This window comes from Gopherus flavomarginatus, chromosome 4, assembly GCF_025201925.1.
Source record: "Gopherus flavomarginatus isolate rGopFla2 chromosome 4, rGopFla2.mat.asm, whole genome shotgun sequence".
NCBI lineage: Eukaryota > Metazoa > Chordata > Testudines > Testudinidae > Gopherus > Gopherus flavomarginatus.
In genome coordinates this window covers 104,874,724-104,899,012 of record NC_066620.1, presented here as the reverse complement: position 1 = coordinate 104,899,012, position 24,289 = coordinate 104,874,724, and the positions used below count along the sequence as shown (strand labels likewise).

The 24,289-nt window shown below is 39.9% G+C and overlaps 1 protein-coding gene across 4 annotated transcripts in view; it reads left to right on the top strand.

Annotated features, from left to right (window-relative positions):
- The window catches only part of STXBP5 (syntaxin binding protein 5), a 178,846-nt gene that overhangs the window by 20,844 nt on the left and 133,713 nt on the right, over positions 1 to 24,289 (top strand). For all 4 annotated transcript variants that reach the window (XM_050949484.1, XM_050949486.1, XM_050949485.1 and 1 more), the window contains exons 3-4: positions 17,232 to 17,313; positions 18,633 to 18,733. In XM_050949484.1, coding sequence (XP_050805441.1) covers positions 17,232 to 17,313; positions 18,633 to 18,733 — 183 coding nt within the window. The remainder of the gene's footprint in view (positions 1 to 17,231; positions 17,314 to 18,632; positions 18,734 to 24,289) is intronic.

Sequence of the window (24,289 nt, the reverse complement as noted above, 5' to 3'; positions counted from 1 at the left end):
TGATAGGGTAGGTATTGGCTGTGAAGGGCCTTGAAAGTAAAGTCAGGTTTCCTGACTTCCAGTGTAGTGTTCTGTCGAGACAAGGCTGCCTGCTTTCCCTAATGTTTTAATTATGCTATCTGTTTATCCTGATCCCTCACCACAGATCTGGTTATCTAATTGTCTTCAATGAAGTTGCATTTGTGGTCAGTTGCATCGCACAATATTGATTACTCTTCCTCCAAGCAACCACCAGATCCACCTTTGTCTCATTGTGTCCAAAAGGCACACATGAAGGATGTCTTCACTTCCCGCAGCAATCGATCCAGTGGGGGGGGGGTGTCAATTTATCGCGTCTAATCTAGATACGATAAATCGACCCCCGAGCACTCTCCCATCGACTCCTATATTCCCGCTTGGTGAGAGACACACTTCAGTGAAGACACTACGGTAAGTCGATCAAAGTATGATGATTTCAGCTACGTTATTCACATAGCTGAAGTTGCCTAATTTAGATCGATCTCCCCCACCTCCTAGGGTAGACCAGACCTAAGATACTATTTCATTCATGTAAATTTGGACCAGTGTCTTCATTGTTTAGATACAACCCCCTGCATGTCAATTTCCTGCTCCCTCAGGCTCTCCTTACCTTGTGTAATGAAAACATACATTTCATCAGATTAACTTTAATCTCACAGTAAATATATCTTACTAGCTTCCCATGTTGTCTTTCTACTCTTTCTGTTCTCTACCCCTACCTAGTGTTTTCAATCTTATTGTTTTAAAGATCTAGACAATACAGTACAAACTTCCCAGCCCTTTTTAAAATAAAAATGTGTTTAATTGCTACTGCTTAGAGTATTTTCCCTACCATATTTTAATTATGTAGTGACAAAATCATGATTCTGTAAAATGTGAATATTTTACATTTACAAATGGGGTAGTGATATAAAAACATTTGCTGGCTCTTTACTAACTTGACAGCCTCCAAACATTTAAGTAAGTCTCCTTTTGGCACCACACCTTCTATCTTTTTTTAAAGAAAAGCCTCCTGTAATTAGTAATGGATGTCCTAGCATTTTATAGCACTGCACTTTATTTCTCTGCATCAGGCCATGCTGAGTGTTGGTGAGAGAAGACTTCAATAATATCTTTTCGGTTCCCAGGCAAAAAAGCTCTATTAAATTGGAGTTAGGATTGAGAGTACGTGATGGTAATATAAGGATAAAACTTCTTACAGGGATGTTTTTAATTATCCTAAAACTAAGCATAACAAATCTAGGAAATTTAGCATTAACATAAAAACAAAAACAAAAATGCATATGTGTTAAAGTATTAAATAGAATTAAGGCATCCAAACAACCATAACTCTGCCCTATGGGATGCTGTGCAGTAACTCTATGATTATGATTAAGGCTTTTTAGTGTTTGTGATCCCAAATCAGATGCCACTACTTTAAGAACACGTCAGGGTTTTACATATTTGTCCTTATGGTTTTAAGGATTAGATCATAATAAAGCTTCAGCTCATTATTTAAAACAAAAAAGTGGTTAAATTTTCCCATTCCCAGCTAATAAATCAATTTTAACTTTAGTGGATTTGAACAAGACATGATGTGTTTGGAGGAAGTAAGTATTGTAAAATATCCTCAATTCAACTTCTTATTGGTTCCAGCTAATTGTTTTCTTTTATCTAATTTTCATTGATTTACTTGCATCCTGTTTGTATTACTTTGTATTCTTGTTTCTCTGTGACTTTTATTTTAATTTCACTGTTGGTGTTCTTTTCTACTTCACTAAACTATATTTTGATCTGTTCTTATTGCAACTCACCAGCAAAGAAATCAGAAAAGTATATGTAGTAAAAGTGCTGAATTTAGAGTCCTAGTAAAGAAGTTTATTTTTATAGCATCAACTGTATTTTTTGTGCTTTATAGAAAGGCATAAGAACCAGTTTTCACTCATGAAAAATGTGCAGTCTGGCTTGGTAAGGCTTGGAAGTGACACAGAACAGTGATTTTATAAACAGATCTTACTGGTTGTATAATTTCAATTTCCCTTTTATTAAAGGAATAAAGATTTAAAAGAAGTGATGCTTATAAGTGCTCACTCACAAGTGAAAGAAAAGGTGATTGGCTCCTTTAAGGGTCTCTACTGCATTTGGGTTCCACTTATCTGAGTGGAACCAAGGAGGGATCAGGCAGTGGCCAAACCAGGTGATCAACAGTGTGCACTATGGGAATGGGAGGCTCTTTATGCCTCATGCATTTGGCAAGGAACTCTCTCATGTCAGTTACCAATCAGCAGCTGGGGATATTTGTAACCAAGATTACTAGGTATTACAGCTTTTGTTAAAATGAGCTTTGCCTGTGGTGGGCCACCTAGATACACTTTTCTTTGCAGCAAGGGTGGAGGTAGAGTTGGCTGGGAGGGTTGGGCCATCCAAGGAGATTACTTTGCATGAACTACAAGATTGGCCACCTTCAACTTCACACACCTCGACGTAGGTATTTTACACTTGGCAGTAGGCTGCTTCCACAGCAGATCCAATTTATTGAAGGGAAAAATAATAGATGGAGGTTTTATTATCCCAGCAGTTAACCTTAATGCAAAAGGGTTTCCTGGAAGGGAGGATTGGATGCCAGAGTGAGATTGGAAAGTTGAGCAGTGCTCACTGGATTCAGAAAGGGATGGGAGCATAACCCAATAGAAGCTCTCTCCTGTCCTTGTGGCAGTGGTTACCTGTAAGAACTTAAGTCAGGGGTCAGGGAGGAGAGTCAGGCAGTGGTCCACATTGATAAAGAGCAGCTCAAGTCACTTAAAGTCTGAGGTGGGTGGAATTTGGTAGTTTGGTGCTGAGAGCCAGGGCACAGCTAGACCTCTGGAAGCTTGGATCTTGATTAACCAATTTTGTCTGAGTGTAAAGTAGGTAGTACTTTAAATATTCAGGTGTATATATTCAGGGGGTGTTCTACTTCTCTATCAGATTTAGTAAGGGCTTGAGCAAAGAGAGATTTGTAAAAGGTCTTTGGAATTTAAGGATCTTAGAGATCTGAAGCATCTGATGCTTTGAGTGTTTAAAAAAAAACAAAGGATTGCAAAGTGTGTCAAAATGTTATAACAGTGTGCGGACATTAGGATTTGTTGGAGGGTCAGTCTCTATTAAGATTAATAAGGGATTCAGCAAGGAAGAGTTAAGATAGGGTTTGGAATTCTGCAGGGTGGATAAAAATCAATTTAAAATAGATTTAAATAAGTTTTTTTTTATTTAAATTACGTAAGTTTTTTTTATTTTTTAAATAACAAAATCTGTTCTAGCAGGCATTGAACAGCTCCCAACATAGTTATACTTATAGTCTATGGCTTTCAAATATTTATAGCTTTCTGAAACAATGACCTTTTTGGCTGAAATTGCCTATGTTTAATGCCTTCCTGAAGATGGTTTGTTTTGTTTGGGTTTTTTGAGTATTTAAGCCAAATTTGTTTATCTAGCAATGGTAGGAAAAAATAGTTGATCTCACAACTTTAATACTGCATTAATGCATCCACAGAATAGCTGCAGTATAGGTAGCAAGTACATACTTGCTTAGCTTTTAGAGGCAATGTTATATTGATCTCAAAGCAAACTAAAGTCACCCTTGTTGCAGTGAGTTCCCCTGAGGAAGAGTTACTGCAACGAATTAGATAAACAATGTCAGTTATGTCAGATAAATTCTCAAATATTTTCTTGGTTTTCTACACATTTAAATACTGTGCCATTTATACTCTTACAACTTGTTTTCCTTTTTTTGATTATTTTTTTTAAACTATAACCCAATAAGCAGATGTCTGTTCATTGATTTCAGAACTTATATATTTAGTGCATTGAAGCAATAATATTTCTATTTCTAATGTGTAGTTTCTTTTGAGGAAGACTTGATAGACCTGCTAACATGAGGAGTCCAGCTTTTTCAACATTTTCCCTCTTGAAGATGATTAATATCAGACCTATCTGTTGTATGCTATTGCTTGTTATAACTGCAACCTCTAGGGTAGCTATAATTAAGGTGGCATTGGTTTATAAATCAAACTTTAAATCCAGACTACTTACTCTGAGCAGAAACTTGATTTTCAAGGTCTCAGTCTAGATGTGACTTTTTCTGCAAAAACTCTAGATTTTTTTTCCTGTGGTTATAGCAAACTACACGTGACATGTTAATTTTTAGGGTATAATAGCTTTCTGTTGGAAAAATGACACTATTACTAGTATAAAATGGCTTGTACACATTTGCAGTAAGTACTTTTTGTAAGGCATGTAGAAATGGGAACAGTAGCAAGCTTCAAAATTAGGGTTACATAGTGGTTTAATTTCAAAACCCATTTAAATTCATTTTCTAACAAAACTTTTGAATGTAGTCCATGGCTAATGGTGAATTTTGCTGAAATGACTGCCCTGCACCTTTAAGCAGGGGCTGGGGAAATATTTGACTGGCTCACCGAATGAAGGGAACTGTGCTTTATGAAAGGGGGACGGGGAGATGAAAACAGCTGCAAAAAGGGTCAGCATGGTTGCTGACTTATCCCCTGGGAATGAAGGATTTAAATGGGGGAGCCCTGTGCCTTAACCCTTCCTTTTGCATGGAGCAGACTGAGGCGGCACCCTCCCTCTTCTTTAGGTGGTATTGGTAAAATACCAGGTTTGGTCTAGACCTGCTGTGGGCATTACGCTAGCTGCCCCTTTGTTTAGGGGGGCTGGGAAGAAGTTATTCTCTAGCCACCATATTGGCCTAGGTGACATTGAGGTTTTTTTGCCTTCCTCACAGCAGGTTCAGGAAGGACTCCGTTCATGCATGGCATGAAGGGCAGTAGGCTATATGTCGCAACTCATTATTTAAGCATAGGGCGGACGTCCAGTGCTAGTACTTCATAGGAAAGGTATACAGTGACCGGATAAATGGCTTGGAAAAGGACTTAAAAAGAGGTGTTCGGTAAAGGAGTGTGACTCCCATGATTGGTGCAGCAGGAAGCCAGCCCCTATTATCCCTCCCATGAGGATGGGGTGTGGATAGTAAGGTCTAAGCAATGGATTTGCAGGAGGGACCTGGGTGGAATAGGAGGGGGAGCTGGTAAAATCATACCAGGTAATTACAGAATAAACATGAGGTTTCCTTCACTGTATACTTTTATCTGCCAGATAGTCCCAGACATCTAATAATAAAATTGCAGCCTGATTAAACCCATGTCAAATGTCTCCTGTCTCTCTTTCGGTATAGCCAGACAATGAATGAGTGAAAGTTGTTCAGCTGTAATTAAAGTGGGGGAAACACTTAACCTGTTATGTTGCATCACAAGAACTTATTTTAACCACTCTGCCACCAAAAATATCCAAATGCATACAAGTCTTCTAAGCTAATTTTGTTTTTGTTTCAATGGCTTTCTTGTTTTGTTGCTTTCTCACAAGTTAGTCTGTTCTGTTTATGAATTTCCTGAGCTGTGAATCTGCTAAGGGGCATAGGAGAGAAGCCCCACTCATGTACTCTTCAGTAAGTCTGCATGTGGGAAAAGTGCCTAGTATGATAAGCTTCAGTTGAGCATGTGCTCTGAAGATACTTATTATTTGGGTAGGTAATGCTGTAAATTTGTGACTTGTATATGTATGCATTTGTGTGCACACATTCTTGTGTATTGTAGACAGCACTTATTGTAATGTCTGTAGTTAAGGTTGCTTAATGTTTTTAAAAGATTCTGTTTTCATTTGTGTATATAACTTTGCCAAACTTAAGCATTTGTTGTGAAATGTTCCATCTAGGTGTCTATATCTAAGTAAAACTTTTTTTAATTTTTTTAAAAACTAGCTGTTCCTGGAAATCTGTATGGGCTCAGGATCATCCTGGATGTCCCTGTTTTTTGCACATCCAGAGGTGTCAGCCATAGGTGAAGAACAGAATGACAAGAAGGGTCAGGAATAGGCAGGGAGTTATAGGAGCAGAAGGGATAGAGAGAGTAGGAGCTGGTGGTGAAGGCATGGTCAGAGTCAGCAATGGGAAATGAGCAGTAGGGTCTGTAACCACTAAAGCAGTGGCTCTCGAACTTTTTTACTGGAGACCCTTTTCACATCACAAGCCTCTGAGTGCAACCTCCCTCACTAAATTAAAAACCTTTTAAAATATATTTAACACCATTATAAATGCTGGAGGTAAGTGGGGTTTGGAGTGGAGGTTGACAGCGCACGAACCCTCCCCCCCCCCCGCCCGTGTAATGACCTCATGACCCCCTGAGAGGTCTCGACCTCCAGTTTGAGAAGCCCTGCACTAGAGCATGCTCAACTATAGAACCTGGAAGTGAACTAGTGTTCCTGAGTCTTGGCATTCCTCTGCTGTCAATTGAATACCACTGGCGAAATATCTTATGCCTGGCTCTCATAAAGGATTAGAGGCTGAGGCCATGTCTACACTACAGATCTATGTTGATTCAAATAATTTTGATATACAGCTGCCGCAGTAGTACATTGCTTGTGTGCATGCATGCCTGGCTCTTTGTGTCAGTGAAGTGTGTACTCACCAGAAGCACTTGTATCAATGCAGAGCGCAGTTGCACCATGGGCAGGTATCCCACTGTACAACTTGCCACCGTGCAGCGCACTCTTTTATGGGAATTTTTGGCAATCCATGATAGGGCCAAAATGAGTCATGCAGAGGTGACTGGAAGCATGGAGTCAACTTCTCATAATGCATTGATCTCCATCCCCTAATTTCACATGCATCCCCTTCTTTTCAAAATTCCACAAATCTACATGGCCCTCCTCATTGTCCACCATTTCTGACAGAAACATGGAGCCTGCGCTATTGTCTTGAACATTGCAAGCACAGAGTGCATGACTGTGCAGTCTTTGCAGAGCTGCTAGAATAGACCCTGGGAACATGATGATTCCTTAGAGAACAGATTGTTATGGGACATAGTGAGAAACAGTTCAAGTTTTTGGTGGCATTCACGGAGCAGCTACAGATTGTGGAGTGTCAGTTCTAAGCCTGAGAAACAAGCACTGACTTGTGGGATTACGTTGTAATCAGATTTGAGATGATGAGCAGTAGGAGGGGTGTTGACGTGGTTCCACCTGATAAAATTTAAATTTTGTCAGTTTGCTTTAAAAAAAACAAATTGAAAATGTAATTTATTTATATTAAGAGTGTTAAGATTGCATAGTCCAAGCAATCAAGTTAGGAAATACAATGTATGCCACTAAATAGCCATCTGAAATTATTAACATCCGTTTATTAGCAACACTAGTGATCACAAGATTCTGCTGAGGGCGTTTTCCTTCTCATCAGTAGGTGAGGTGCAAATCAGTGGATGCTGCACTGGATAATTGTGATATTGTTTCTAGAAGTAAACTTCCAATTGGGATGAGTGCTTGAAGAAGCCACTGGAGGCATTGAATTTCTCAGAGCTAATATATAAGCTTGGGAATTGTAGGCCCTTTTTTTTCCCAGGGCCATACAGCTCTGATAATGCCTCAGATGACAGGTGTAATTCATTATTTTAGTGCCTGAGGCAAGCAAGCATATTTGTGCCCCTAGAGAGTGCCCCCCACCACCAATTTCTGTCTTCCATTTAGCACAGAGGTTTTCAAACTGCAGGGCATGTCAGCGGATCGGCCACTGACTGTGCTATAGGAGCTGAGGTGCTGGCTGGTTGGCTGGCAGCCCTACTTGCCCTGCTCCCCAAGCCAGGCCACTTCTGCATGGCTGGGCACTTGGCACAGCTCGGAGCTGTGCCCATAACGTGCTCTTGCCTCTCCCCCAAAGGAGCCCAGTGCCAGCCCCTGGAGCTGGCCCTTGCCCATGGAGCCTGGCTACCATGAGATGCTTGCCTCCAAGGGGTGGCACCAGGATCCTTTGTGGAAGAGGCAAGAACACATCAGGGGCACAGCTCAGAACTGTGCTATCTGTCCTGCCTAGGGAGCGCTGGACCGCCTCTGCATGGCTGGGTGCAGGGAGGGCTGCTGGGCAGCCAGTCAGCACCCTGGCTCCCAGAGTGCAGAGAGCCGAGTGGTTCCGAGCAGCTTCCAACCTGCTGGCTCCTGGCTGGAGGTGACAATTTGAAAAACTCTGTGCTAAATGGAAGGCAGAAATCTGGGGCGCACATGACCCCGCATGCTGCCTCACATTGCCCCATTTCTCTGCCCCTGCGGCTTTGTGATTGTCTTTTTATGCAGACAACATACACTTGAAACTAAATCCTTGTGGAGTCACTTAATTGATGCTTTGTTTGAGCTCTGTGGGAGGTGGGAAGGGTTGGAAACCCTGTAACCTGCTTTGTAGAATAGTATCCTGTTCCATATAAAGCATATTGAGTCCAGTGGAGATATGTATCCATTAGTTGAAAATTCACTACCTATGAGCACTTGAGTTTGCAAGTTAAAAACCTGCTTTTCTTTCTGAGCATTCATGCAAGTAAAATTTTAGTTTGAGAAGACAGAAGTGGTGTGAGCATGGTTGAAGCAAATTTACTTTGGAATTTCAGTTAATGTTTGTGGGAATTGTGTTTTTACAGTATCTTCCTATTTCTTATGTTCATCCATGCAAAATATTGGTATAAATAAATTGTTTGGGGCACAATAGAGTGTAGTTTTTGATGCTAGGGTATTATCGTTGTATGCCTGGTTGTGTGAACCGACTCCAAAAATTGAGTAATTTGATATTTTACAATAATAATAAATAGTAAAGATACTAGTTTATATATATTGTAAATTCAGATGAAACCTGGTAAAAAGATTGGGAAGGAAACATAGCTAGCTGTTGCACTTTTGTTCACCTTGAGGAGTGTTAAAGTCAACTACTAAATCTGTGTGGAATAAAGCTGGCATTGTGGAGGATGCTGAAGTCTGACATCTGTTTGTTGCATTTTGCATCACTTAGTCAATTGTGTACTGGTTCATCAGTGTAGTAGAGGAAAAACAAATGAACTGAAGTTTAGCAGTCAATACAATATTAGTGTGTATTGAAGCAGATGGTAATTTAGAATACTTTAATTTCTGTACATTCTGTAATTATGGTGTTTAAAAAGACTTGCAAAGACCAACTCCCTTACCATTAGTACATTCCTGCCTGAAAAATCTCACTTTTGTTTCACTCCCCCTCCACCCCCCGACCACCCATTTTGAAAGTTGTCGGAAGCACATGACTAGCCAGTTTACACCACATTCCTGATCTTAGCAGCCAGCCAAAGTGAATGCCATAAATGCAATTTGTTGTCAATCTTTTAATACGCAGGCTCCACTTTGAATGGAACTGATGAGATAACTGGCTCTGTGGATGAGGGGAAATCAATGGATGTGTTAGTACTTGACTTTAGCAAAGCATTTGATATGGTCTCCCACAGTATTCTTGCTACAGTCTTCCACAGCATTCTTGCCAGCAAGTTAAAGTAGTATGGTCTGGATGAATGGACACTAAGATGGATAGAAAGCTGGCTAGCTCATCGGGCTCCATGGGTGGTGATCAATGGCTCCATGTCTAGTTGGCAGCCGGTATCAAGCAGAGTGCCCCAAGGATCGGTCCTGGGACTGGTTTTGTTCAATATCTTCATTAATGATCTGGAGGATGGCATGGGTTGCACCCTCAGCAAGTTTGCAGATGACACTAAACTGGGAGGAGTGGTAGATAGGATACAGAGGGCCCTAACCAAATTAGAGGATTTGGCCAAAAGAAATCTGATGAGGTTCAACAAGGACAAGTGCAGAGTCCTGCACTTAGGACGGAAGAGTCCCATCCTCTGTTACAGAATCCCATCCTCTGTTACAGACTAAGGATTGAGTGGCTAGGCACGAGTTCAGCAGAAAAGGACCTGGGGGTTACAGTGGGCGAGAAGCTGGATATGAGTCAACAGTGTGCTCTTGTTGCCAAGAAGGCTAACAGCATTTTGGGCTATATATGTAGGGGCATTGCGAGCAGATCAGCAGAGGGCGTGGGGGGAGGGATAGCTCAATGGTTTGAGCATTGGCCTGCTAAACTCACTGTTGTGAGTTCAGTCCTTGAGGGGGCTATTTAGGGACCTGGGGCAAAAAATCTGTCTGGGGATTGGTCCTGCCTTGAGCAGGAGATTGGACTAGATGATCTCCTGAGGTCCCTTCCAACCCTGATATTCTATGACAGTACACAAAACATGTATAGTTGTAAAGTGGAATGCATACAATATATACATTTTTCAGTACACACAAGAACTAGTTGCAGAACTGCAGAATGCTCAAGGTTCTGCCAGTTTCCAGCAATGAACTTTTCGGTTACATTGTATATACAAAGAATTAATTGCATATTTTCCGTTTTTTTCCTAATTGACATTCTGAGCTGCTTTGTGCTTTTCAATAGTTGACTTATTTTTGAGAACAAGCTACAAAGTGCTGTGGCAAAATTACTACTCTAGTGCAAAAACAAGGAGTCCGGTGGCTCTTTAAAGACTAACAGATTTATTTGGGTATAAGCTTTCATGGGTTAAAAAACCTCACTTCAGATGCATAGAATGAAGGTTACAGATGCATGCATTAAATAATGACACATGAAGAGAAGGGAGTACCTCACAAGTGGAGAACCAGTGTTGACAGGGCCAGTTCGATCTGGGTGGATTTAGTCCATTCCCAGTAATAGATGAGAAGTTGTCAATTCCAGGCGAGGCAAAGCTACTTTTGTAATGAGCCAGCCGCTCCCAGTCCCTAGTCAAGCCCAAATTAAAGGTGTTAAATTTGCAAATAAATTTTAGTTCTGCTGTTTCTCTTTGAAGTCTGTTTCTGAAGTTTTTTTTTGTTCAAGAATAGTTACTTTTAAATCTGTTATGGAATGTCCAGGGAGGTTGAAGTGTTCACCTACTGGCTTTTGTATGTTACCATTCCTGATGTCCAATTTGTGTCCATTTATTTTTTTATGTAGGGACTGTCCGGTTTGGCCAATATACATGGCAGAGGGGCATTGCTGGCCCATGATGGCATATATAACATTAGTAGACATGCAGGTGAATGAGCCCTTGATGGTGTGGCTGATGTGGTTAGGTCCTCTGATGGTGTCGCTAGGGGAGCTATGGGGACAGAATGGGCAATGAGGTTTGCTACAGGGATTGGTTCCTGGGTTGGTCTTTCTGTGGTGTGGTGTGTAGTTTCTGGTGGGTATTTGCTTCAGGTTGGGGGTTTATCTGAAAGCGAGGACTGGCCTGTCTCCCAAGGACTGAGAGTGAGGGATCGTTTTCCAGGATAGGTTGTAGATCATTGATGATGCGCTGGAGAGGTTTTAGCTGGGGTCTGTATGTGATGGCCAGTGGTATTCTGTTGTTTTTTCTTGTTGGACCTGTCCTGTAGTAGGTGATTTCTGGGTACCCGTCTCACTCTGTTAATCTGTTGCGTCTCTTCCCCAGGTGGGTATTGTAGTTTTAAGAATGCTTGATAAAGATATTGTAGGTGTGTGTTTGTCTCTGTCTGAGGGATTGGAGCAAATTCAGTTGTATCTTAGGGTTTGGCTGTAGACAATGGATCGTGTGATGTGTCCTGGATGGAAGCTGGGGGCATGTAGGCAAATATAGTGGTCAGTAGCTTTCTGGTATAGGGTGGTGTTTATGTGACCATCACTTATTTGCACTGTAGTGTCCAGTAAGTGGGTCTCTTTTATGTTGACCGGTCCAGGCAGAGGTTGATGATAGGGTAGAAATTATTGAAATCCAGGTGGAATTCTTCAAGGGCCTCCTTTTCCGTGGGTCCATATGATGGTGTCATCAATGTAGCGCAAGTGGAGGAGGGGCACTAGGGGATGAGAGCTGAGGAAGCGTTGTTCTAAGTCAGCCATAAAAATGTTGGCATACCGTGGGACCATGCGGGTACCCATAGCAATGCCACTGACTTGAAAGTATAAGTTGTCCCCAAATTTGAAATGGTTGTGGGTAAGGATAAAGTCTCAAAGCTCAGCCACCAGGTGTGCTGTGGCCTCATCAGGGATACTGTTCCTGACAACTTGTAGTCCATCCTTATGTGGAATATTGGTGTAAAGCGCTTCTACATCCATGTGGCCAGGATAGTGTTTTCAGGAAGATCACCAATGCATTGTAGTTCCCTTAGGAAGTCAGTGGTGTCTCGAAGATAACTGGGAGTGCTGGTAGCGTAGGGTCTGAAGAGACAGTCCAAATAGCCAGATAATCCTGCTGTAAGACTGCCAATGCCTGAGATGATGGGGCGTCCAGAGTTTCCAGGTTTATAGATCTTGAGTAGCAGATAGAAAGAATACCACTGGTCAGGGCTCTGGGATGTATCCATGTAGATTTGTTCCCGTGCTATAGCCAGGAGTTTCTTAAGCAGATACTATAGTTTCTTTGGTACAATGTGGTATTGGAGAGTTGCCTGGCAACCTCCTGTTCATAATCCGACCTGTTCATTATGACTACAGCACCTCCTTTGTCAGCCCCTTTGATTATAATGTCAGAGTTGTTTCTGAGGCTGTGGATGGCTTTGTGTTCTGTATGGCTGAGGTTATGGGGCAAGTGATGCTGTTTGTTCATAATTTCAGCCTGTGCATGTCTGCAGAAGCACTCTATGTAGAAGTCTAGTCTGTCATTTTGACCTTCAGGAGGAGTCCATGCAGAGCTCTTCTTTTTGTATGTTGGTGGGAGGGTACTTGTTGGGTCAGTGCACTATTCAGAGGTGTGTTTGAAAATATTCCTTGAGTCAGAGACAACAAAAGTAAGCTTCCAGATCACCGCAGAACTGTATCATGTCTGTGGGGATGATGGGGCAGAAAGAGAGTCCCCGAGATAGGACAGACTCTTCTGCTGGGCTAAGTGTAGGGTTGGATAGATTAACAATATTGTTAAGTGAGTTGTGGGTACCACAGTTGTAGCCCTCTGTGGCATGTAGGAGTTTAGATAGTTTACTGTCCTTTTTCTTCTGTAGAGAAGTGAAGTGTGCGTTGTAAATGGCTTGTCTCATTTTTGTTAAGTCCAGCCACATGGAAGTTTGTGTGGAAGGTTGGTTTTGTATGAAAGTCTCCAGTTTTGAGAGCTCATTCTTGATCTTCTCCTGTCTGCTATACAGGATGCTGATCAGGCGGTTCCTCAATTTTTTTGAGAGTGTGTGGCACAGTCTCTCACCATAGTCAGTGTAGTATGTTGATTGCAATGGATTTTTACCTTCAGTCAATTTGGTATGATGTCCATCTGTTTGCACTTGGAGAGAAAGATGATATCTGTGGGAGTTTTTTCTTGAGATTGATGGATTTTCACTCCCTGCGGCTAAATTTAGTGCCTTGCATGGTGTCAAGTATCAGGGGGTAGCTGTGTTAGTCTGTATCCACAAAAACAACGAGGAGTCCGGTGGCACCTTAAAGACTAACAGATTTATTTGGGCATAAGCTTTCATGGGTAAAAAAACCTCACTTCTTCTGATGCATAGCGTGAAAGTTACAGATGCAGGCATTATATGGTGACACATGAAGAGAAGAGAGTACCTCACAAGTGCAAGCTTGCTTTCTGGGCTACTTCACACAGAGCATTTGTATTCTTCATTGCTTTTTTTCCTCATTATTTTTCTGTAAGTGTGTTTCTCTTCTGGGGTGGAAGAAAACCCTTAAAATCTTCTTTTTTATAAGTGAAATTGTGCATTACATTAATTTAAACTTGAAATTGGTGGTGTGAGAGAAACTTTTGAAACATACTATTGCAAATTCTAAACTAAAACAATTGAAATACATGGTGTGGAGATCAAGAATCTGTCATTTGTCTGATATATTCATTCTGGTGGTTTAGTGCTATTTGCAAAAACCGTTTGTTGCAAATATTTTTGTTTGTTGTTAGTGTGAACTCAGGAAATCATAGCATACAAAGCTTGATAATTTTAATTGTTACATTACTGTGATGGTGGTGCTTAATAGGTTACCGCTAATGACATTTGGATATGAACCAGTAACTCAGCTAGTAACTTTTACCAGACTTTTTTTCAGTATATCATACTTTATACAACTCCGTTTTCTCACAGTAGATATTCAGAAATAGCTCTGAATGCAATTATATGTACATGGTTGTGTGGGTTTTTTCTTTATGCTTTTGGATGTGCTAAATCAATTTCTATTTGAAGTTTCTCATTTAATTCTGTTTCTACGATATAACATCTCCAGAAAGTAAGAGTGCCTCGCCACCATCCGTTTTATGTACTGAATAAGGCAATGGTCCTCTGGATAAAATGCTATCTGACCATGTAAAGACTGTATCAATTCTGCTCCATTGTGCATACACACTAAAGTTGTACAGACAATCTTAATTTTGGTATTTTCCCAACTTCTGATGTCTTCACTTTGCAGTCTTAATCTTTTTAAAGTAGTTTTTTGTGTGTAAGTATGTAGATTTAAAAAAAAAAAGCAAATTCTATTATTTTCAACTGTAATGATCTTCACAGTCCACCCTCACATCATAAATATCATCAAGGTACGTTGGACCTTCAGTACTTTAATACAGACCTCTACTGCTGAGATTAAAGTAGTAACTACATTAGCTAGCAGCAGAAGACTATTATCCTATATGAACTAGGCGTTAGTGGAGCACATTTAACACACTGAAAATGTACTACATTTGAGGCAGGTTCTCAGCCATGTGACTTTTTAGGGGGGCATTAGACCTCAATTAATAATAAAGGTTACAACTACACAGAATCAACACTGATCAGTAGAAGTGTATCTAGACTTCAATTTTCTAGTTACCAGCTCTGTGCACCACCTCCTTGGGAACAGGGTATTTTGATGAGGAAAAGCATCATGATTTGCCTTTGTTTTCTCCAGAGGCTTAGTGCTCTGAGTTGCTGAAGCACGAGACTGGAGCTGTGCATGACCAGTACTGATGGAGTTTTGATGCTTTTGACAGCAAACCAGGAAGAAGCTGTAATGGGCAAAACACAAAATAAACAGTGATTTTTTTTTTGACTGTTTGTAACCTGGCCAGATATGACTGGATTGTCATTGGGCCTTTCTGGTGCCAGTCCTGCAGCTTTTCAAAAAATATTTGGAAGAATTTTTATAAGGTAATGAGTTGGCAGTGTTAATATAGGCATAATTACTGCTATTCCTATAGTACGTGTGATAAATATTCAGCGTTTATAGAGTGATTTTGAGATGTATAGTTCTATGTAAGTGACAAACTTTTTTTTTTTAATACAACCTTTTAGTAGTGGATGTGTGGATATACTATTGTTCCTGCAGAACCTGTTAAAAGCTTCTCTGACAACTTTCACGAATGCTAAATTCTCCTTTTTTGTCTTTTGGCAGCAGAAAATTTTATCCTATCAGTTTAATTGTCATCAGACCATTCACACTGGAAAGAATAAGATTATTTTTGCTGTGAGAAGGGAAAAGACAATCTTGTTTATAAATAACATTTATAACATGTTGTAGTGAGATTAAGAACTCCCATTTTTTACAATCTCTTATCAATTAACAGTCCATATGTTTCTTTGTGAAATAACTAGTGTTTTTCTCTTGGCTGTTCCTTCAAAAAGTTGACATTTCATGAGATTGTGGTGGTAAACTGAATTAAGGTGCTGAGTGACACTTCAGTATTAGAGTCATGGGTGCTCTATGAAACCTTTTAGATGTCAAATTAAGTTAGACAAGAATAAGAAAGGAACTAATTGTGGCTATCCTATTGTGATGCAAGTTTTCTGCACCATAGCTGAATCAAATAAGGAAGTAATTTTGACTGAACATTCAAACAGTGTTATTTGGAGCTCCTAAAGGTTTAAAACAGATAGGAATTGCTGTACTGGCCCAGATCAGCTGTCTGTGTACTGTAGTGTGTACTGTCAGAGACAGGAGTCAGTATCAGATGCTTTAGAAAGTGGTGCACAAAACCATTAGTGGACAAATATCGAATAATTTTGTCCACAGGGAAAACTTCTTTCTGCCCTCAAGCAGTTAGTAGTTGTCTTATGCCAGACTTATTAACTTGTCTAAACCTTCCATGTAATTGATGCTGTCCATGTAAGTGATCTTTTCTTGCATCTTTTCCTCAATTTTCTGTGGTGGGAGGTTCCACAGCTTAATTATATATTGTTAAAATTCTTTTTTCAGTCGTAATTTAGTTCCCTTTCAATTTAATTTAATGTCCTCTTGTTTTTGTATTAAATAGAATTGTCCTGTTTTCCTTCTCCATACCATTCTTTCTTTTATATCTCTCTACAACATTCCCTCTTATTCACCTCCTCTCTAACCTAAACAGACAGACCCAATATTTTCATCTGTCCTTGCATGGAATTCTTTCCATTCATCTAGTCGTTATAGTTGCCCAGCTTTGGCTCTTTTCTTTTTGCTGTATCTCTCTGAGATGAAGTGACAGGACCCTAACACAGTATTCAAGATGGTGTTCCACCGAAATTTTGCATATGATAGTGTTTATAATATTTTGGCCTAAGTTCCGTCCACTGAAGGGCCCCTTTGATTGTTTCTCTAACCCTAAACTGGAGTAGGAGAGTCAGACTGTTACTGGAGAGCATAAGAAGGCTAGAATTTCCTTCAAAGAGAGCTCTCAGTGTTTTAAATACTAATTTAAACATGGCCCTGCATTTCTTCACTAACTGGTTTGATTAGCCTGCCAATCTTGAGGTGCTCCAGCAGCTTTTTCTGTTTCCTCACTGCTCTGTAACTCAGTGTGAGATAGTGGAAAGGGCTAAAGATCGAAATTAACTCCCTTTCCACTATCTCACATTAACTAGCAAGTAATGTTTTTCCTACAGTTCTGCAAGGCACCAAAGAGGAGGAATTCTTATTTTTTAAGGAAAGAATAAAGGACTCATTGAGAAGTAAGTCTAGGTTTCATCTTCTGTGGTTTAGTCCTGGGTTTACCTCAATCCCACCAATACAGAAGCCTTTCAATCCTCCTCTGAGCATAGGGAGGGTCACAGTGACTTCATTGTCCTTTGGAATTACAATACATCTGCCATTCCCTTGCCACTTTGAGACTTCCTCCAGCCAAATTTGTGAAAAGTTTCAAGTAAGAGTTTTTGAACATCATTAAGATGGGTCTGAACTTATATTCTAAATAAGAGCAACAGGAATAAAGTGTCTGATCTGCATTTTGAAATAGCTTTGTGATTTATAACCTTTCTGGTTATTACAGAAGCATGTTTTATAATTAATTAAATTGGTAATAATACAGGCACCAAATTTCAAAGCTATTTAGGACCTGTTCACAAACATTGTGTTTTATATTCATTTTACTAATTTTTTGTTGCATAGAACAGTTATTCCTTAATAGCATTGTCAGTTTTGGTCGGCCAGGAGTTGAATGCTACTGCCAGCATGATGCTGAAACTGCAGTAATCCAGCTCCAGTTCCTGATTAATGAGGTTAGTAAAGAGTTTAATTTTTACTGTAATTAAAAAGAATTTATATCATATATTTAGGGCTGTGTTTTAAAGCATTCAATACAAAAAATGAATTACTGTTTCATATATTTAACGAGTAGTAATAATATAAGGACAATGAATGTTAACTTTTTTCTTGCTCTCTTCCAAGAAAAAGATATTACTAAAGTAATTTTCTCTTTGGGGTACTTTATCATAGTAAAGATAATAGTGTTATCAGTTTTTCTTAGAAAAACTATGGTCAAACATTGCAGAATGGATAAGCTCGAAAGCTTGTCTCTTTTACCAACAGACGTTGGTCCAGTAAAAGAGATTACCTCACTCACCATCTCTCTTTCTAAACATTGCCGAAGCTATTTAGTCTGACCTTTATTAAAAACATTGTGAATTGAGTAGCTACACATGTGGAATTTAAAAGGACGCCATTAAAATGACAGATAAATTAATCTCTTTTAAATGACCTATCTACACCTGCTCCAGAAACACCTGGCCAATTTTTGTGGCTTCACAGTTCTGAGTTTTAATTATATTTGTTCTCTCCTGTTGCTTAGTTCAAACAAAGGAAACTAACAAAAATGCTGTCACATGTGAGAAGTGAACAAGGTGGAAAAATAAAAATTTGTCTTCCTGTAGTCTCTCTTAAATAATATACTCTGAGTTGTAATTTGTAAGAGTTAGTAAGTGTGAGCATTTTCAGACTGAACTGTTAGTTTAAAAAAAACACTTTAATTTATAAATTTTGTTAGTTTCAAGAATATTCATAAAACGTGATACAGTAGTTCTGGGATTTTATGGAACAAACTACTGTTTTCTTAATATATTGATGTAAAATCACTAACCATTATAAGGGATATCAAAAAACTAGTTTTCTAAAAAGAAGTGGTAAATATTTTTCTGAATATTCCATCAGGAATATCCCCAAAAGCTTCACAAAGCAGTATGTGACGTGTTTCAGAATTAGGCATTTTTTCTGTGATGAAATACACATTACATATTGTATTTAATGTGATCCAGTAGCTTAAAATATGTACCTTCTCAATAAATAAAACTGGTACTCATTTCTGTTTTATTAATATTCTTATTACATTTACCCCAAAAGTAAATTTCTAAAGTTGAAGCTGTTCCTTTAAGTAGTAGTATAAATTTGCTATAGCACTTTTCAGTTTGAATCATGGTCTTGTTATAAAATTTCTTCACATTGATATTGGTAAACAAGTCTGTGGAAAGTAAATATTACACAAGTGAAAGACAGTATAAACTTTTAAATGTAGATGGACATCTCAATGGTCTTTTTTCTCAAGGGAGCTCTTGTGAGTGCCTTGGCTGATGACACATTACACCTATGGAATTTGCGTCAGAAGAGACCTGCTATACTTCATTCACTCAAATTTAACAGAGAAAGGTAAGAATTGGATCATATCACCTGCATATGTATATATTAAAAAGTATATGGAGTATGTGTATGTAATATATTTTAAAGAACAGATTGATGAACAGCAAACCATCTTAAATATTCACGTCCTGTGACCTGTCCATGACATGTACTATTTACCCCTGACTAAATTTTGGGGTGGAGGGGGCGCGGATGCTGGTGGGGGATGGGTGACCCAGAGGCACCGCAGGTTTTGGGGATGGGATGGAGGCAGCGCCCAGAGGGCTGTTGCTGCTTCTAGTAAGCACCGCCTAAAGCCCTCACCCCTGCCGTGCCTGAGCCCTGAGAGTGCTCGCACAGCCAAACTCCTCCTGCTGCTGCTGTGGGGAGAGGGGCACGGTGCTTACCCTGGCAGGCCGCGTGCCAAAGGTTACCGATCCCTATGTGTGTAGTGATTTTTTTTATTTTATTTTATTTTATTTTTAATCTGTGCTTTATACTGGGGCGAGAGGGACGGGAAGTCCTTCCATCAGGGAAAAGGAAAGAAAAAGGCTTTTTTGATGGTAGCACCAGATTCTGTGTGGAGTCACTTTAAAAGACTGATCCACATTGGATCTTAAAACTGCTCTCACAGCAGGACAAGGCCTGTGACAACTTGAAGTGATTGTTTTGTTTGTGCAATGCACTGCCACTTTTGACAGACAACTGGAGAAAGTATTACATGGCATGCCTCTTTCAGCTTGTTTGTTATATGTATGTTATATATGTATATTATATCTTGCTGCATACTAAAACCCTGGAACATGTGTTGATTGACAAATGGTCTGTGGTGAACGGAATGTCTCCAGTCTGAAACTGAACCCCCAAATGTGAATTGTTTCAAAATGGAGTAATTTATCTTGAGCACACAATTAGTGTGGAAGGAATTTCGACTGATAAAAATTAAAATTGAAGTTGTACAGATTGGCTGACTCCTTGGACATTTATAGATATGTAGAGTTTTGTAGAACTCTGCTCCTGTTGCAGAAGATTTATTGGTGTGTTTTCCAGTGCTGTAGAACTACTGCATAAGTTGGTTAAGAAAGGGGAAACTATTTCAGTGGTCAGCAGAGTGCGAAGAGGCATTTTCAGAGTTGAAAAAGACTCGTGACTGCTCCTTTCTTTGCCTATCTATGTTTCAAAATGCTGTTGATATTGGACTAAGATGCTAATGCTTTCATTTGGGGTCAGTATTGACACAAGAGCACAAAAGACTAGAGAAGATGACTTATTACATCAAATGTCTAACTTTTCCTGAGAGAAATTCTTGTAGTACCTGAAAGGAACTCCTGGCAGTGGTTAAATCTGTAAAATATTTTCATCGCTATTTGTATGCAAGAAAGTGTAAGGTCCCTGCAATGTCTCTTTACATTCAGGGTATCCTGAAAGGCAACTTCCCAGGTGGTGGGAAAACTTGCAGTACTATGATGGAAAACTTGCAATACTATGATTTCACAGTTGCACACATGTCTGTGCACAGACATGATAGTGCTGATGCTTTGTTGGGGATCTAATTGTGAACAGTGCCAGGAGAGCAAGGAATTCTTTGCTAAAGAAAAAGTGTTTGCCTTCTTCCCACAGTTTGCAGAAGTGAAAATGTTCCTGGTGTCGTAGAAGTAGACTCTAGAGCACCTTAAAGCTTTCCAAACAGAGTATCTTGATATAAGAATAGTATGTGGTGGGAAAATCCTTTGGCAAACGCAGCCTTTCTGGAATGCAGTATCCCTTCACAATACCAAAATACATGCTTTCTGGTCACAGTGGGAAAACCTGAAGTTAAAAGATGAAATATTGTATAGGAGATTGGGGAGGGGGGGAAGCAGCAGGTGATGAGGAAGTTCTGAGGTGGCTATTTGAAATCTGTTGAACACTTTGGGGTTGCAAAAATCTTAGCCAAGCTGAGAGGTTTTCTATTGGGTAAAATGCAGGCAGGATGTAAAAAACTGGTGCAGGAAAATTGATGCTCACATTTCAAAGAAGGGTTCACCTAAAACTGGGAGAGCCTTTCTGAAACAATATTTTGTGGGGGCCCCAGTGGAGTACATTGCTGTTTATATGCTTGGGCTTTTGCATGAGACAGGCTAGTAATCAATATTTTGTGGTAGCTATTGACTACTTCACAAAATGAGCTGAAGTTTACCCAGTAAGAAATCAAGGCTCTGTGACAGTGGCAGGCATCCTAGTGAATGAATTTGTCATCCAGTTGGGGTCCGAACTGAGTTTCTCCTTTTGATCTCTGTGAAACTTAGAATCCAAAGTGTTTCAGCAGGGATTCACAAAACATGCAGTACCCTGGCTCGTCCATAGTCTAATGGGATGGTGGGGTTCAGCTCACTGCCTTTTTATAGAACAGCACCAGGTGGACTGGTAACAGAATATCTCATTCCTTTTGACGGTTTATAGCAGTGGGTCTCAACCTTTCGAGACTACTGTACCCCTTTCAGAAGTCTAATTTGTCTTGTGTAGCCCCAGGTTTCATCTCACTTAAAAACTACTTGCTTACCAAATCAGACCTAAAAATACAGAAGTTGCACAGCACACTATTACTGAAAAATTGCTTACTTTCTAATTTTTACCATCCAATTGTAAAACAAATCAATTGGAATATAAATACTGTACTTACATGTCAGTGTATAGTGTGTATATATAGCAGTATAAACAAGTCATTGTCTGTATGAAATTTTAGTACATACTGCCTTGGCTAGTTCTTTTTCTGTAGTCTGTTCTAAATATTTGCCTAGTTTTACATGAATTGATGTACTCCCAGAAGACCTCTCTGTACCCTCAGGGGTACACACATTCCTTGTTGAGAACTACTAGTTCATAGAACAGCAGTCAGTGAGAGTACCACATATACTCAGCATTCCTCATGTCTGGGCTTGCACTAAGGATAGCAGCAACCTCTTGTATGGCGATCCTGGAGAGGAATAAAGGAATTTGGACTATGTAGAAACCCTACAATTCAAAACTGGAAAAGCTCACACCTTTGCGAAAGAGAATTTAATTATAGCTTCTGGTAAGATGAAAAGGTCATATGGGAAAACTTTTTAAAGAGGGGACCTGGTCTGGTTTAAAAATCCTGGAAGCAAGAAAGGGAGGAGTCCAAAGCTATATAAACCTTTTGGAGGGACCCTATGCAGTACTGACTCAATAAATGAAGTTCTGTGTAGGATACAGTTGGGCCCCAGGACCAAGCCCAAAGTTATCTCTAAGGACTATTCAAGGTTGGACATGATTTCAGCATGGCTGACCCCTGCAACTGAGAATATTGCAGTGGAAGTTGGGGGTGGAAAATTCAGAGTAGTGAGTTCCCCATTAGAACAAAATGGGCCTGGTCTGTATCAGCCGGTAAATTCCACCGAAATAATAGACACGCTTCAAGGGCTCGTTGTTGATTTTCTTTCAGACAGACAAGTACGCAGAAACAGACAGAGAAGGAAGTTGGAATCCAGCTGGACTGGTAGTATGTGAGAAACATAGAGAGGGTGTTTTTGCATCTGGTGCAATCTAAAAAAAGTTTGAGGTTGTAAGCAAAGAAACGATATCCTATTGTTTTGATTCCTTCTAGATTTAGGAGGAGCAGGACTTCGTATATTATTTGTAAATAAGATTGCATTAAAGGTACCTATTTCATCATTACTTTCTCCTCTTAACTGGAACAACCAGCAAGACCCTGAATTTTTGGCTAGCCTCTTGGTTCAAAATACAGGAGAATCCCGAAGAAAATTAACTTGGCATTGGAACTTTTACAGCCATTTCTAGTAGTGTGCATTGTGAATGTCAGTCCGCCTGCAATGGTGAAGGGCTTAATCTGTTCTTTCCTTCCTGCCCCTTTCCCATATTTGAGAGGAAGCAGTGTTGCTAGAAAACTGAAAATCAGGATTCCTGAGTTTGAATCCCATCTCTTCCACTAATTGACTGTGCAGTCTTGAGCAATCTACTCATCCTCTGTAGTAGTTTGTCCATTTGTCAGATGAGTATGCTAGTACTGGTGTTAGAGAGAAGATGGAAAACTTAAAGGCTATGTGCAGGTCTACACTACCGCTTAAGTTGATTCATAGACTCATAGACTCTAGGACTGGAAGGGACCTCGAGAGGTCATCGAGTCCAGTCCCCTGCCCTCATGGCAGGACCAAATACTGTCTAGACCATCCCTGACAGACATTTATCTAACCTACTCTTAAATATCTCCAGAGATGTAGATTCCACAACCTCCCTAGGCAATTTTATTACATTGTTTAACTACCTGATAGTTAGGAACTTTTTCCTAATGTCCAACCTAAATCTCCCTTGCTGCAGTTTAAGCCCATTGCTTCTTGTTCTATCATTAGAGGCTAAGGTGAACAAGTTTTCTCCCTCCTCCTGATGACACCCTTTTAGATACCTGAAAACTGCTATCATGTCCCCTCTCAGTCTTCTCTTTTCCAAACTAAATAATCCCAATTCTTTCAACCTTCCTTCATAGGTCATGTTCTCAAGACCTTTAATCATTCTTGTTGCTTTTCGCTGGACCCTCTCCAATTTCTCCACATCTTTCTTGAAATGCGGTGCCCAGAACTGGACACAATACTCCATTTGAGGCCTAACCAGCTCAGAGTAGAGCGGAAGAATGACTTCTCGTGTCTTGTTTACAACACACCTGTTAATGCATCCCAGAATCACATTTGCTTTTTTTTTGCAACAGTATCACACTGTTGACTCATATTTAGCTTATGGCCCACTCTGACCCATAGATGTCTTTTTACCGTACTCTTTTCTAGACCGTCTCTTCCCATTCTGTATGTGTGAAACTGATTGTTCCTTCCTAAGTGGAGCACTTTGAATTTGTCTTTATTGAACTTCATCCAGTTTACCTAAGACCATTTCTCCAATTTGTCCAGATCATTTTGAATTTTGACCCTGTCCTCCAAAGCAGTTGTAATCCCTCCCAGTTTGGTATCATCTGCAAACTTAATATGCGTACTTTCTATGCCAGCATCTAAGTCGTTGATGAAGATATTGAACAGAGCCGGTCCCAAAACAGACCCCTGCGGAGCCCCACTTGTTATACCTTTCCAGCAGGATTGGGAGCCATTAATAACTACTCTCTGAGTACAGTTATCCAGCCAGTTATGCACCCACCTTATAGTAGCCTCATCTAAATTTTATTTGCCTAGTTTATCGATAAGGATATCATGTGAGACCGTATCAAATGCCTTACTGCAGTCTAGGTATACCACATCCACCGCTTCTCCCTTATCCACAAGACTCGTTATCCTGTCAAAGAAAGCTATCAGATTGGTTTGACACGATTTGTTCTTTACAAATCCATGCTGGCTATTCCCTATCACCTTACCACCTTCCAAGTGTTTGCAGATGATTTTTTTAAATTACTTGCTCCATTATCTTCCCTGGCATAGAAGTTAAACTAACTGGTCTGTAGTTTCCTGGGTTGTTTTTATTTCCCTTTTTATAGATGGGCACTATATTTGTCCTTTTCCAGACATCTGGAATCTCTCCTGTCTCCCATGACTTTCCAAAGATAATAGCTAGAGGCTCAGATACCTC